Raw genomic sequence first — 13625 nt, forward strand, 5'->3', positions numbered from 1 at the left:
ATGATGTGGAGTTGGAAGGAACCTCCGGAGATCGCCCAGTGCACCCCCCTCCCAGAGCAGGGCCACCCAGAGCAGGTCCCACAGGAACGTGTCCGGGGGGGTTTTGAATGTCTCCAGAGAAGGAGACCCCACCACCTCTCTGGGCAGCCTCTGCCAGGGCTCTGCCACCCTCGGAGCAGAGAAGGCTGAGGGGGGATCTGATCAACGCCTCTAAATACTTCAAGGGTGGGTGTCAGGAGGATGGGGCTGGCCTTCTCTTCTCCAGACTAAAAAACCCCAAGTCCCTCAGCCTCTCCTTGTAAGAGATACTCTTATGAAATGATGTGCCGATGTTTGCTGGAGCACGTTCTCTGGAGACATTCAAAAACCGCCTGGACAAGATCCTGAGCAACCTGCTCTCGGTAGACCCACTCCGGTGGGGGGGTTGGACTTGAATGATCTCCAGAGGTCCCTTCCAACCCCATATGATTCTATATGAGCGGTGGGAACTGCCGTCTCTGTTGCACAACCTCTGCTGTTCCCGCTGCTGGGGATGAGGCGGGGAACGGCGGGATGTGGGCGCCGCTGGAGCGACCCAGCGAGGCTTTGCCCCTGCTCCAGGAGACCAAAGTGCTCTGCAGAGGAGGTTGGGTGGTGGGGCAGGTCACTGGTGATGTGGTTTGCATCAACTCGGCTGCGTCCTCGGTGGCAGGGACGGGGACTGCCCGTGCCAGCAGCTCTTGGATTCGCTCGGTTGCAGCATCGGATTCCTCCGTCTCAAGCCGGGCAGTGACTTTCATCCTCTGTGTCCGTGGGAGGGAGGAAGGCATCAACGCTCCTTCCCTTCCTTTGGGTCTCAGGGCACTTTGTGGAACTTCTGATCCTCCGTTTGCCCGCTCTTAGCCCTGACATGTCAGTGCTTTGGGGAATACATCCTGCCTTGGATCTGCTTCCCCGCTTCAACGCGTACTCCTTTTATCGCGTCGATGAGATGATGGATGCTTGGGTGGCTTTAGAAATTCTGCTTAAGGTTTCTGCTTTTAGCCCGTACAGATGGGGGTGGTTGCCCTAAGTACTGAAGCGCTTCCCTGCCCATTAGGTTTCAGTCAGTCACATTAATTTTTCTTTTTTAGAAATGTGCAATAAGAGAAGCAAAGCCCCCATATCCTAAATGTAATCTAGAAGGCCAGAAGGAGAAATGGAGCTTGGTCGGGCTGGAGCTGAAGCTTTTCTCTGTCATTTAGGTTGCTCACAGGGGAACAATCCAGAGAATCCTGTTGTTGGAGAAGGAAGGCAGAGAGAAAGCGTCGCAGTGGGAAACATAAACTGTAGCTGAACATGGTCATTTCCCAAAGCCTGCTCCTGACCTGTGCTGTAGGATGCCAAACTCAGGGTCCTCAGAGTGCTCTATCATTTCCAGTCTTTTTGCCTGCTGCCCTTTGCCTCGGGGACTTGATCTTTTGTGTGTTCCCACCTAAACAGCACTAAATCTCTTTGGAGTCCGAGGGACAAATGGAATTTTACAGGTCGGTTAGAAACCAGCTGAAGGGAAAGGTGGGTTGTGTTTCTCTGCTAGGTCCACACACCCCGTGAGGGCTGCCAGGGGGATTTACTGCTGCTTTTCCCCTTCCTGCCCCTTCCTTCGGTGGGAATGGCGAGAGGGGAGCGTGGAGCAGGGGGAGGCAGAGGCGGAGCAGGGCTGTGACCGGTGATGGCCGGTGTCTGCTCGTCCACAGGACTCATCTCTGACAACACTCTTGTATTTTTAGCTGCCTTCCCCCGACGCTGTGAGGCTGTCCTTGTCTGTTGTCCGGCCCTGGCCTGCAGCCACTGATACAGTCCAGCCTGGGGAGTAATTACCTTTTCCTGCCTTAAATAAGGGAGCTACTCAAGTCTTTCTGCTCCAGTGACTTACAAACACCCCCTCCCTTTGGTTACCCCAAACCAGCCCCAGCGGATGCTTGTTTTGGTGGGGTCCCCCCTCTCCGAGCGCTGCCTGGGAGCCCGAAGGGATGAAGCCACTTTTTTTGCAGAGCTCCCAGTGTTTGCCAGTTTGGCTCCCTCCTCACTTTTCCTGCAGACACGCTCTCTTTTCCGGGAGTTTTAAAATAGCCCATGGTGTGAGGTCAAGTGCACGGGCCCTGCCGTGCCCAATGCAGGAGCGCTTCCCGGGAAACGGCATTTTCCTTCCTTGCTTCAGGGACTCAGGAGAAGGATGGAGCTCTGCTGCCAAAATGAGGGGCAAAACCTGGAAGTTTGGATTCGTTCTCTGTTCAGGAGCTGGACTGGAGGAAAAACTGCTGCTGGGGAGAGGGCTTGGGGCTGCCTGGGAGCCAGGAGGTCATAGAATCATAAATGGTCCGAGTTGAAGAGACATTAAGGATCATCAAGTTTCAACCCCCTGCCAGAATGGTCCGAGTTGAAGGGACATTAAGGATCATCAAGTTCCAACCCCCTGCCATGGGCAGGGACATCTCCACCAGAGCAGGTTGCTCCAAGCCCCATCCAGCCTGGCCTTGAACCCCTCCAGGGATGGGGCAGCCACAACTTCCCTGGGCAACCTGTTCCAGTGCCTCACCACCCTCACAGGAAAGAATTTATTTCTGATATCTAATCTAAATCTCCCCTCTTCCAATTTAAAACCATTACCCCTTGTCCTGTCACTGCACTCCCTGACACAGAGTCCCTCCCCAGCTCTCCTGTAGCTCCCTTCAGATATTGGAAGGCTGCTCTAAGGTCTCCCCAGAGCCTTCTCTTCTCCAGGCTGAACAACCCCAGCTCTCTCAGCCTGTCTCCATCCCTCTGATCATCTTTGTGGCCCTCCACTGGACCCGTTCCAACATGTCCACGTCCTTCCTGTGCTGAGGACCCCAGAGCTGGACACAGAGCTCCAGGTCGTTGATAATCCTTTTTCCACTGCTGGCCTGGTGCAGAGCTGTCAGTAACCTCCTGCCTCGCCTGTATTTATTTACCCCCTGGATCCAGGACTTTGCTCTGAGCGAAGTGCCGGAGCAGTGCGAGGGGTGGGGAGAGCACGTGTGTGTGTTTCTTTCCAGCACGTCAGGTTTCTTCTGCGGCCAGGGAGGATGGTTGGACCCGAGTGATAAGCCATGCTCTTCCTCTTTGGCTATTTGAGGATGGGCTTGTGTTATTTTTAGTGCCCGCATGTAAAGTCAGCGCTTGTCAAGTCTGTCTGGAAGCCTTGAGCCTGTCTACTTGGAGGCCTTTCTTTCTGTCTAATTTGGGCAGTGTTGCATACTTGGAGATCTGCCTGGGGACTGGGAGACCTTGTAAAAATTCCTGCTAATGAGCCCGTGTCCCTTACTGCACTTAGAGATCCTTATTCATCAACTGCGCGGTGTCTTTAACTGCTCAGAAAGGAACAGATCTTTTTCTGTAGCTGCTGCGGAGACTGATGGAGAGTAAAACCCATCCTGTGTGTCACCTAAAACACTCGATGCTGTTTCTCATGGGTATAACCCCATGTAATCCCCAGAATATTGTCTTCTCTTTCTGTCACGCAGCAGCAGAGTGGGGGTAGGTGTTACATCCACTGGGCTGCCCCCAGTTTCTTCAGGGAGTGCCAGCGCCGTGTCTAGTAATGCTCTTTGTCTCTCTCTAAACTCCTAGGAGTCGGAGTCTGAGAACAAGCTGGATGGAGAGACAGCGTCAGACAGCGAAAGCAAATCCGAATTCGGAGGGTCTCCCCCGGTGCCGACGTCGGATGACACTCCGGAGGTCCTGAACAGAGCTCTCTCCAACCTGTCCTCAAGGTAACGCTCGCTGAGCATCTCTTCTCTCCCCTGCCCTGCCCTGCCAGGCTCCCCGTGTCCCTGCTTCCCCAGCCCAGCCGTGGCTGCTGGAAGCTGGAGAAGCAGCTCTGGGAAGCAGCGCGCTCTCCCTCCCCGTCGTGCAAGTCGTGCAAGTCGTGCAAGCAGGAAGGTGCCCCCGAGGCCACAGGAAGCAGAAGAGGAGGGTGACGCCTGCGGGGAGCGCAGCGCTGGGGCTGCTCTGCGTGGGAGAGCACCTACGGTGGCTGCGGGGGGGCCACCTCACTGCAGACTGGGTCTCAGCAGGTGAAGAGAGGCTCTGGGGGGGGCAGAAGGCATTGCGTTTCACTTTGACTCAGCAAAGCCTTCAGCTGCCATGGTTTTTAATGACTAGCGTGACTAGGAACACATGAGTAAAGCGTGCTGATAAGGACAAGGTTTGAGAACAAACTGGGAATGTTTTCCACAGACTGCTTTGGGGAAAAAGCATCTTGTTCTTCTCATGGGAGAAAGGGTCTCTCCTGGATGTGTGGTGAGGACGGGAGAGGCTCAAGGCAGGATCTGTTGGAGAGCAGCGAGGCTGCAACACGCCAGGGCCCACGTCTCCTCTTGAAAAGGAGCACAGAGAGGGGTCACAGTCCCCATTTTATTTGAACTCCTCCTGCAGCTTGTCCAAGGTGGGGGAAACCTGTAGCAGAAGAGGAGCAGACGCTCTCCTGCCCCGGGTCAGTGCCCTGTGGAGATGCTCAGCCCCTGGTTAATGCCTTCTGTGCTTGGTGAGGTCCATAGCAGGGAAGGCTGAGTGGAGCCACAGCCCTGCAGCTGCTGCAGCCAGGCCTTCATCAGTGGATCGAGGTCTCTCTGCAGCACCAAAGGGAAACGTGGAGTTTGCAGGGCTCAGTTTCCTTCCTGTGATGTGCAGAGAGCAGAAGTGCTGTCTTGCTTCCTTGCATTGTTTTGCCTTTCTCTAACGTCTTTCCTTCTCTACGGCCTAGATGGAAGAATTGGTGGGTGAGAGGCATCCTCACGCTGGCAATGATCACCTTCTTCTTCATCATCATCTACTTGGGACCCATGGTCTTAATGACGATAGTAAGTGCTCCAGAGAGATGCCCTGAGGTTCACAGTGATACGGGGAATGCTGCTGGGACCATTGCTGGGGTGGGCAGCTCAGAGCCTTGTATTTTAGAATAGTGTTGTGTCCTTATGCAGCTTGCTGGATTTCTCTCTCTGTGGAGGAAATCTGGAAGGAATATGTAACCGTCTACCCTGGTTTTCAGCCTGGAGAAGAGAAGGTTCTGAAGAGACCTTATAGCAGCCTTCCAGTACCTAAGGGGGCCTACAGGAGAGATTGGGAGGGACAGAGAAGGGAGTGATAGGACAAGGGGGAAGGGTTTGACACTGAAAGAGGGGAGATGGAGCTGAGATGTGGGGAAGAACTTCTTTGCTGGGAGGGTGGTGAGACACTGGCCCAGGTTGCCCAGAGAAGCTGTGGCTGCCCCATCCCTGGAGGGGTTCAAAGCCAGGTTGGAGGGGGCTTGGAGCAACCTGGTATGGTGGGAGGTGTCCCTGCCCAGGGCAGGGGGTTGGAACTCAATGATCTTTAAGGTCCCTTCCAATCCAAACCATTCTATTATTTGGCTGCAATTAAAACAATACAAGGGGTTGTTAGAACCCTCCTGCAGAGGAAAGTGGGAGGGAAAAACAACATGGTGAGCTTCCCATGTTGGATTAAGAGCCTCCTGCCAGACCGATGGCGACTGCTAAAGTGTCTTTTGCTCTGCACGTGCGTGTTTTTTATCTCCTTGAGGAAAGCGATGTTTAACCAACAGCTTCTGGCTGTCTTTTTGTGCAGGTGATGTGTGTCCAGATCAAATGTTTCCATGAGATTATCACGATTGGCTATAACGTGTACCACTCGTATGACCTGCCCTGGTTCAGGACGCTCAGCTGGTGAGTAGGGAGCGGTAACGCTTCATCTCGCTGTGGACAGGCAGCAAGGGATTCATCACCTCACACCAGAGACCCTGGGATTGCTGCCTGTTGACCAGGGCCATGTGTGAGCAGCTCTCATAAAGGAAAAGCCTCCCCCCCCCAAATCTTGATAGATCAATATCTTGAAAGAGCCCGTATTAATAAAGTTTGTCTTGTTAATGAAGCGCAGAGATTTGAGTGCCATGATCTGTGCAAGGGACAGCATTGAGAGGTGTCACCGCTGAAAGATGGACATGGGATGGGATCCTGCTTGGGTGGGATGGGAGTTTGGGTGGCTGTGAAACGAGGCTGAAGGGTTGGGCAGGGTTCAGGAGGCACAGAGCGGGTGGTTTTAGGATGCAGGAGCTGCAGAGGGCTGGTGAGGAGTGCCACCTAAAGGCTGGAAGTCCTTGTGCATCAGGAGGCCAACACCAAACCCCAGCGGTGACATCCATGGCAAAGCAGAGCTGAGTGATGCAGCCACCTCTTTAGATGAGGGAGATATTTCCAGACTGGGGGAAATAAAGTTCTGGCTGTCACTTGAAAACTGCTTGTTTGCAGTGTGCTAGAGCAGTGTAAAGACCTTAGGGGTCAGTCATGTTCTGTGTTTGTCCAGAAGCCTTTTAGGCTCCAGGGAGACCTTACAGCAGCCTTCCAGTATCTAAGGGGGCCTACAGAAGGGATGGGGAGGGATTCTTTATCAGGGAGGGGAGCCGTAGGATGAGGGGGAAGGGTTTGACCCTAAAAGAGGGGAGATGGAGCTGAGATGTGGGGAAGAACTTGTTTGGTGTGAGGGTGGTGAGAGCCTGGCCCAGGTTGCCCAGAGAAGCTGTGGCTGCCCCATCCCTGGAGGGGTTCAAGGGCAGGTTGGAGGGGGCTTGGAGCAACCTGGGCTGGTGGGAGGTGGCCCTGCCCAGGGCAGGGGGGAGCACCGGGGGGGCTTTAAAGTCCCTTCCAACCCAAATCATTCTATGATTCTCTGATTCCTGCTAATGGACCTCTGTGTCCTTCACAGGTACTTCCTGCTCTGCGTAAACTACTTTTTCTATGGTGAGACTGTGACAGATTATTTCTTCACCCTGGTTCAGAGAGAGGAGCCCCTGCGAATTCTCAGCAAATACCACCGCTTCATTTCTTTCGCCCTATACTTAACAGGTAAAGACCACAGTTTCTGTTGGTTAATCTTGGCTGGGCTAGAGGGGAGAAATCTCCTTGAACTCCTCTTGTCCTGAGTGTTGTGTCCAATGCAGTATTTGTAGCAAATTATCTCTGCTCTTTGGTGATGCGTGGTTCGAGTAGTGATGGCAAATCTCTTACGTGAGGCTCTGTGGAAGAAAACTCTATAGGAGATCCAAGCCTGATGGTTCGTCTGTCCCAGTGTTACTTGTAGGCACTGGTATTTTGTGATCTCCAACATTTTCCCACTCCACAGTGCTGCTTTACTCAAGTAAACTCCTGAGGAGCTGTGCAATGCCATGGTAAAAAAGCATTTCTTACTGTTGAAGATACATTCCCATCATTTCCTTTCCTTCTCTCTCTCTCCTAGGTTTCTGCATGTTTGTCTTGAGTCTGGTGAAGAAACACTATCGCCTCCAGTTCTACATGGTAAGGTTACACGCAGGGCCTGGCTGCCCCAGCGGGAGGCAGAGGAATGAATCGTGTAGGCTGCTTGAAACTGTTGTGCAGAGAAAAATGTGTCTGTAGATGCTTCTGTGCTGGTTGGGCCTTGTAAAGCTGCCTGGAAGAAAAGTTACCGTGAGCAGGCTGTATTTTTAGGAAGCTGGCTCTGACCAAATGTTCACTTCTCTCTGTTGAGAAACTTGCTGCAGGCTGAGAGGACTGCACGAGGCTGCTTGACTCCTCTGCTGAGGGTAGATCACCAGCAGGGTTAATTGGCAACGTCCCCCTTCTCCAGAACATCAGGAAGGCATTGCTTATGTCACCACAGAATGATGTGGGGTTGGAAGGGACCTCTGGAGATCGCCCAGTCCAATCCCCTGCCAGAGCAGGTCCACCCAGAGCAGGTCCCACAGGAACGTGTCCAGGAGGGGTTTGAATGTCTCCAGAGAAGGAGACTCCACCACCTCTCTGGGCAGCCTCTGCCAGGGCTCTGCCACCCTCACAGGAAAGAAGTTCCTTCTCATGTTTAGATGGAACTTCTTAGTTCAAATTTGTGCCCATTTCCTCTTGTCCTGTCCCTGGGCACCACTAAAAAAAGACCAGCCCCATCCTCCTGCCACCCCCCCTGCTTTCCAGTACATTCAGCAGGGGTATAGCTTGGGTATCTGTCACTCTTCTCCTCTTCTGTCGTCATAAAGCTGAGTGAGATATGGATAGGAGTGGGCTAAAGAGCACTTGGTCCAGCAGAAGTCTTCCCAGTGAAGGTCACTTCTGGGCTTGCGCTGAAGAACATGCCCATAACTTACTACTCTCCGTGTTTGTGGTGGTGGAGGTGCATGCTGGAAATGCACACTTGCATGAGGCGTTCTCTGTCTGAGTGGTTTCTAACAGCATCTGATTCCTGCCGGCGCTGCGTGGGCAGTGTCTGTGGGCAGGCTGGGCTGCATGCTGTCTTCTCTTCCAGTTTGGATGGACCCATGTGACGTTGCTCATTGTTGTTACCCAGTCGCACCTCATCATTCACAACCTGTTTGAAGGAATGATATGGTGAGTTGCCCTGTGTTCTCAGTTGCTTTGATTTCTGCAGCCTGAAACGAATGACCACGCTTTGAGTTAAAACAGTTCTTTTAAAAAAGCAAATGGCCAAGGAGAAGGTGCTTCCTGTGAGGCCCCAACCTGTTCAGAATAGAAACTCAAACATTGAGTGATACCTCAAGGAGCTTAGAACTTGCTTTGTTCTACTTGAGCGCTAGAGAGAGTTGTTGTAGAGAAGCATCTGAAGGTTGCTGTGGGGTGCAGGGACCTTTCAGGCAGTGTCAGGACCGTTGTAGGTGCTTTCTCTTTCTCCCCACATCTAGCAAAGGGATGGGAAGGTGCTGCTCAGCACTTGGTTTGGGGCAGAGCTGTTAGGAAAATGGCAAAAGCAGCACTGGGAAAGAGATTGGGGAGGAGAGATTGGAGCCTCCCCCCTTACTCCAGCTGCTGTGTGGAGGGGAGGCCCCTTTGCTGGTCTTCCCACAACCTCCAGCTCGTTGGGGCTGCTCTAAGATGGCATGGCATGGGCATGTTCCCACAACCAGCCTGGAGGGCATCAGGAGCCACCAAGGCTGAAATGCAGCCTCTCTGGGGGGAAAGGAGGTGACTAATGGCATGTCATGTGTGGCAAAGGAAAATGTGCTTAAACCAGGCCATTCTGGGTACCCAACCTGCATGTAGTCCTGAGCACTAGTGACCCCCAAATTCCACCAGGAGCTTCAAGTGGTTCCTCCTTGCGTTGCATTGGAGGGAGGACATTGATGTGATGGCCCTGCTGAGCATCTTTTGAAGCAGCTGCTCTTTTATTTAAGCCTTGGAGTTGTCCGACCGTGGCGCTTTCCAAAGGTTTGATTCTTCTTCCATCTAGGTTCATCGTCCCCATTTCCTGTGTGATCTGCAACGACATCATGGCCTACATGTTCGGGTTCTTCTTCGGCCGCACGCCGCTCATCAAGGTTTGTACCACTTTGCTGGACAAAACACGCATTTTGGCTTCTTTGGGTCTTAGTCCTGCATTCCCCCATCTCCAGAGTTGTGATTTATTGTGGGTCTGAAGCAAGTCTCTGAACCGAGCTTGGTGTGTGCCCCAGCCTTTGAGGCTCTAAAGTGAAATGAACCGTTTCAAACCAAGATGTTGCTGTCACCTTCTGACCAAGCTCTGATTTGTCGGTTGTTGGCAGCAATTTTGTATTTGCCTCAGCAATTCACAAGTGAGGACGGACTGCAGAGGCGTGTGGAGACGCACAGGTTGTAATTAATTCTCCCTCTCTCTGGCAGCTCTCCCCAAAGAAGACCTGGGAAGGGTTTATTGGAGGATTTTTTGCCACCGTTTTGTTTGGATTGTTGGTAAGTCACAATCGTGGTGCTTATTTCATTGGTCTTTTCCCTTCGTAGGGTGACAGGGCTTTGTCTAAAAAATGCAGTCAGGCTTTGAGTTCGCCCAGCTCTCATCAGAGTCCTCCCATTTTCCTTGCTGACTGGTTTGAACTGGTCCGAGGCTGTGTTTTGTGCTGGCTGCAGGCACTGCAGGTGGAGCAGAGAACTGGGGGAAGCTTTTAGTCCCTGTTAGACCCTGTGACGTGTTGGTTACAATAATTATCTGTGCAGTTTTCTCTCTGCTGCTGTTGGATGAACACTGTGCGTCATTTCAAGGGCCATGTGGGGAATTTCAGTGCTCTCGGAATGTTCTTACCTGTTTTTATGATGGTCTCCATGTCTGCTTGTTTCCCTCCCAGCCAAGCGGTGCAGCCTGTCTTGGCCCATTCACTGCTTGCTGAACAGATGCACTTGCTAAAGAAAAATGCTTACTCTGCCTTTAGCCAATTACTGCTTCTCAGGAGAGTAATCTTCTTAATGAAGCTGGGAGCGTGGCTCCGTCTTCTCCTTCTCTCCTTGAGCTGCCTTTTCCCTTGAGATGGGCTCTGCCACACTGCACAGGAAATTACTGATCCTGTTTTCTCTTCCTGCATCTCTTTTCCCCTCTCCCTGAAGCTGTCCTACGTGATGTCTGGGTACCGGTGCTTCACCTGCCCCGTGGAGTTCAACAATGACACCAACAGCTTCACGGTGGACTGTGAGCCCTCCGAGCTGTTCCAGCTGCAGGAGTACAACATCCCCTTGGTGCTGCAGTCCGTGGTGGGCTGGGTAGGACTCTCTCTCTCTCCTGGGTCTTATTGATTGGGATAGGAACGCTAAGAAAAGAGAACAGGGCTTTATTCTGATGGTCTTTGAAGGAACATGACAAGGGATGATGGTACATCCAGAAAAAGGGGGAATTTAGCGGTGCTCCAGGTTGGTTGAAGGCTCAAAGGAATTGTCCCCCCATGTGGGACATTAACCCACTTGAAAACCAACTGGTCTAAAGCCTGGAGAGCCCAGGGGAAAAAGAGGGGAAGCCGTGGACAGGGCTATTCTCATTGAAAGTCCTTCTCTGACCTGTTTTTCTTTCTGCAGAAGACAGTCCGGATGTACCCCTTCCAGATCCACAGCATCGCACTCTCCACTTTCGCCTCCCTCATCGGGCCGTTCGGAGGCTTCTTCGCCAGTGGGTTCAAGAGGGCCTTCAAAATCAAGGTGAGGATGGTGAGGGGTGAAGGTAATTTATGTTTTAGAAAGGAAGGATTGTGTTCTGAGCAGTGACAGAGGGAGCTTGGGGATGGAGGGGGAGGTTTGTTCGGTCACAGATGAAATGCTGGAGCAGGATCTAGTTTTTGTGACTGAATGAAGAGAGACCTTAACATTTCAGCCATGATCTTCTAAACCCTGCTGTGGTGCAGAACTGGAGGTGGAGGAAGAAAGACCCAGTCAGGAAATTTTGCAATCTGAGGCTTCTCTTGATGTCTTGCAGGCTGGTTTTAGGTATAAACAGTCTGTGTTCGGTTAGGATGCCTTGAAAGGCAAGAGGTAAACATCAGCCTGCCTTGATCTTTGAGTGATGGATCCGAGTTAAGCCTCGATGTTCCTCAGGCACTGGTAGTCTTCATAAAGGAGAAACTTTTAAAACCGGGGGGACATTAAACAAAATGTCTTTTTCTTCTGACTTTTGCCTTCTGGGGAGAATCGGAGCAAGGGTACGAGGGTCGTGCACAGAGGGACGTGGGCAAGTCCAGGTAAGGGGGGTTTGAGACTGCTCAGTGCCATCCCTTCTCTTTGCTCAGGACTTTGCCAACACGATCCCCGGGCATGGAGGTATCATGGACCGCTTCGACTGCCAGTACCTGATGGCGACCTTTGTCAACGTGTACATCGCAAGCTTCATCAGGTATTTATTGCTTGGCAGTGGGATTTGGGGGCCCTGTCAAGTGACAAGCACAAGCTTGTAATGAGAGAGGGTTGTTTGCAGTGAGAGACAGTCATTATCTCTGTTAGATGAACATCTGAAAATACAAGATAAAGAAAGAGAGGAAATGGAGGCTTGAAGAAGGGAAGTGTCTTTTAGCAGGGTCACGCAGAGCTGGAGACACAACCCCCCTTTCCCAAAGTCTGTTATTCCAGCCCCTCTGAAATTCCTCCAAGTCCTTTCTGCATCCCCGTGAGTCTTGAGCAGGGTTTCCAGAGCTGAACGAGCAGAAAAGTCCCAATTTTGTAGCATTAACAAGTATTCTGTAGCCAAGCACAGAGGAAAGCCTGTAGGTGCATAAAAGATGTACCGAAGGAGATGAGGAACTGTCTTTATGTGGCTGCTTTGATTTTGGAGAGGGAGCACCTGCTGATAAGGGGAGATTCACAACCCTCTTGAAACCAGATTGGGTTTGGTTTTTTTTTTGTTTGCAGTGGAGCATCCTGTGCCTTTGGAATCCACAGATCTGAATCTTTGGATTTGGGGCTCCTGGTGGACAGTAACCTTTCCATGAGCCAGCAACGTGCCCTTGTGGCCAAGAGGCCAATGGGATCCTGGGCTGTGTAGGGCAGAGTGTGGCCAGGAGGTGGAGGGAGGTCATTCTCCCCCTCTGCTCTGCACTGGGGAGGCCACAACTGGAATCCTGCGTCCAGTTCTGGGCTCCCCAGTTCCAGAGAGACAGGGAACTGCTGGAGAGAGTCCAGCGTAGGGCAACAGAGATGATTAAGGGATTGGAGCATCTCCCTGATGGGGAAAGGCTGAGAGAGCTGGGGCTCTTTAGCCTGGAGAAGAGCAGGCTGAGGGGAGACCTTATTAATGCTGACAAGTCTCTGAAGGGTGGGTTGAAGGAGGAGGGCGCTGGACTCTTTTCAGTGGTTCCCAGTGACAGGACGAGGGGCAACGGGCACAAGCTGGAACATGGGAAGTTCCACTCCAATCTGAGGAAGAACTTGTTTGGGATGAGGGTGGCAGAGCCCTGGCAGAGCCTGCCCAGGGAGGGTGTGGAGTCCCCTTCTCTGGAGATCTTCAAGCCCCTCCTGGATGCTCCTGAGTGATGTGCTCTGGGCAGCCCTGCTTTGGCAGGGGAGTTGGACTGGATGGTCTCTAGAAGGTCCCTTCCAACTCTGATGATTCCATGATCTCCAATGGAGTGAAGCTCCTTGGGCAGAACTGGGGAAGAAATGGGCAATGTGGCTCTTCTTACTTTAAGCTTGTTATTTTAATGAAATTGGGCGCTCGGGTTCCCAGATTGTTAAGATTTAACAGCGTGACTCATTGGTGATGCTGCTTCTGTGTTTCAGAGGTCCCAACCCGAGCAAACTGATCCAGCAGTTCTTGACCTTGCGGCCAGACCAGCAGCTCCACATCTTCAACACGCTCAAAGCACACCTGGTCGACAAGGGCATGTTGGGCACGTTGGAGGAGGCGTAGAGAGCCGGGCGATGGGAACAGGACTGAAAACAGACAAGCCCCGCTGAGGAAATTCCCAGCTTGCCTGATCTAAGACAATAACAAGGCCTCATTTCACTGTAATTCTTCTTCCTTTCCTGGTAAATGTTTGCATTTGTGGGTTGGTTTTTTTTTTTTTTTTTAATAACGTATTTATATCGCTTTGGTTCAAAACGAGCAAATCTTGGGTTTGTAGCTGAAAAAAGGAGCTTGGAAGGACTGTTGGGTGAAGTAGGAGGGTACGACTGTCCTCGTGGTCTGTCCTTAACCTCGGGTGCGTGTGGGCAGAGCGGGACCTTTCCTGGGAGGGTGTTTGTGCCGGGTGTAGGCGATGCGCTGTGTCCCTACAACCAACCGCCTCCGGGCACGAGGGCAGCTCTGGGGACCATCCTCTTCTCCGGAGGGAACTGTGAACCCAACGTGAATTTCCCCAGAAAGCCACGTTGACGCCTGCGTGC

The 13625-nt window shown here is 52.3% G+C and overlaps 1 protein-coding gene across 1 annotated transcript; it reads left to right on the plus strand.

The window, feature by feature from the left end:
• Positions 1–552: 552 nt before the first annotated feature.
• Positions 553–13149, plus strand: CDS2 (CDP-diacylglycerol synthase 2). The gene is made up of 13 exons (XM_014945461.1): positions 553–609; positions 3610–3752; positions 4745–4841; positions 5605–5702; positions 6739–6878; positions 7270–7328; positions 8308–8390; positions 9247–9334; positions 9657–9725; positions 10371–10523; positions 10833–10952; positions 11537–11640; positions 13020–13149. The coding sequence occupies exons 1-13, from the start codon at positions 553–555 to the stop codon at positions 13147–13149; spliced, it is 1341 nt and encodes a 446-aa protein (XP_014800947.1).
• The last annotated feature ends 476 nt before the right edge of the window (positions 13150–13625 follow it).

The sequence above is a fragment of the Calidris pugnax genome, unplaced genomic scaffold (assembly GCF_001431845.1).
Source record: "Calidris pugnax isolate Ruff unplaced genomic scaffold, ASM143184v1 scaffold120, whole genome shotgun sequence".
Lineage (NCBI taxonomy): Eukaryota > Metazoa > Chordata > Aves > Charadriiformes > Scolopacidae > Calidris > Calidris pugnax.

Coding starts and splice junctions, on each gene's coding strand:
- CDS2 (XM_014945461.1), top strand. CDS start 553: ATGTGGGCGCCGCTGGAGCGACCCAGCGAGGCTTTGCCCCTGCTCCAG. Junction 4,842..5,604: donor CCATGGTCTTAATGACGATA/GTAAGTGCTCCA, acceptor CTTTTTGTGCAG/GTGATGTGTGTCCAGATCAA. Junction 9,335..9,656: donor GCCGCACGCCGCTCATCAAG/GTTTGTACCACT, acceptor TCTCTCTGGCAG/CTCTCCCCAAAGAAGACCTG.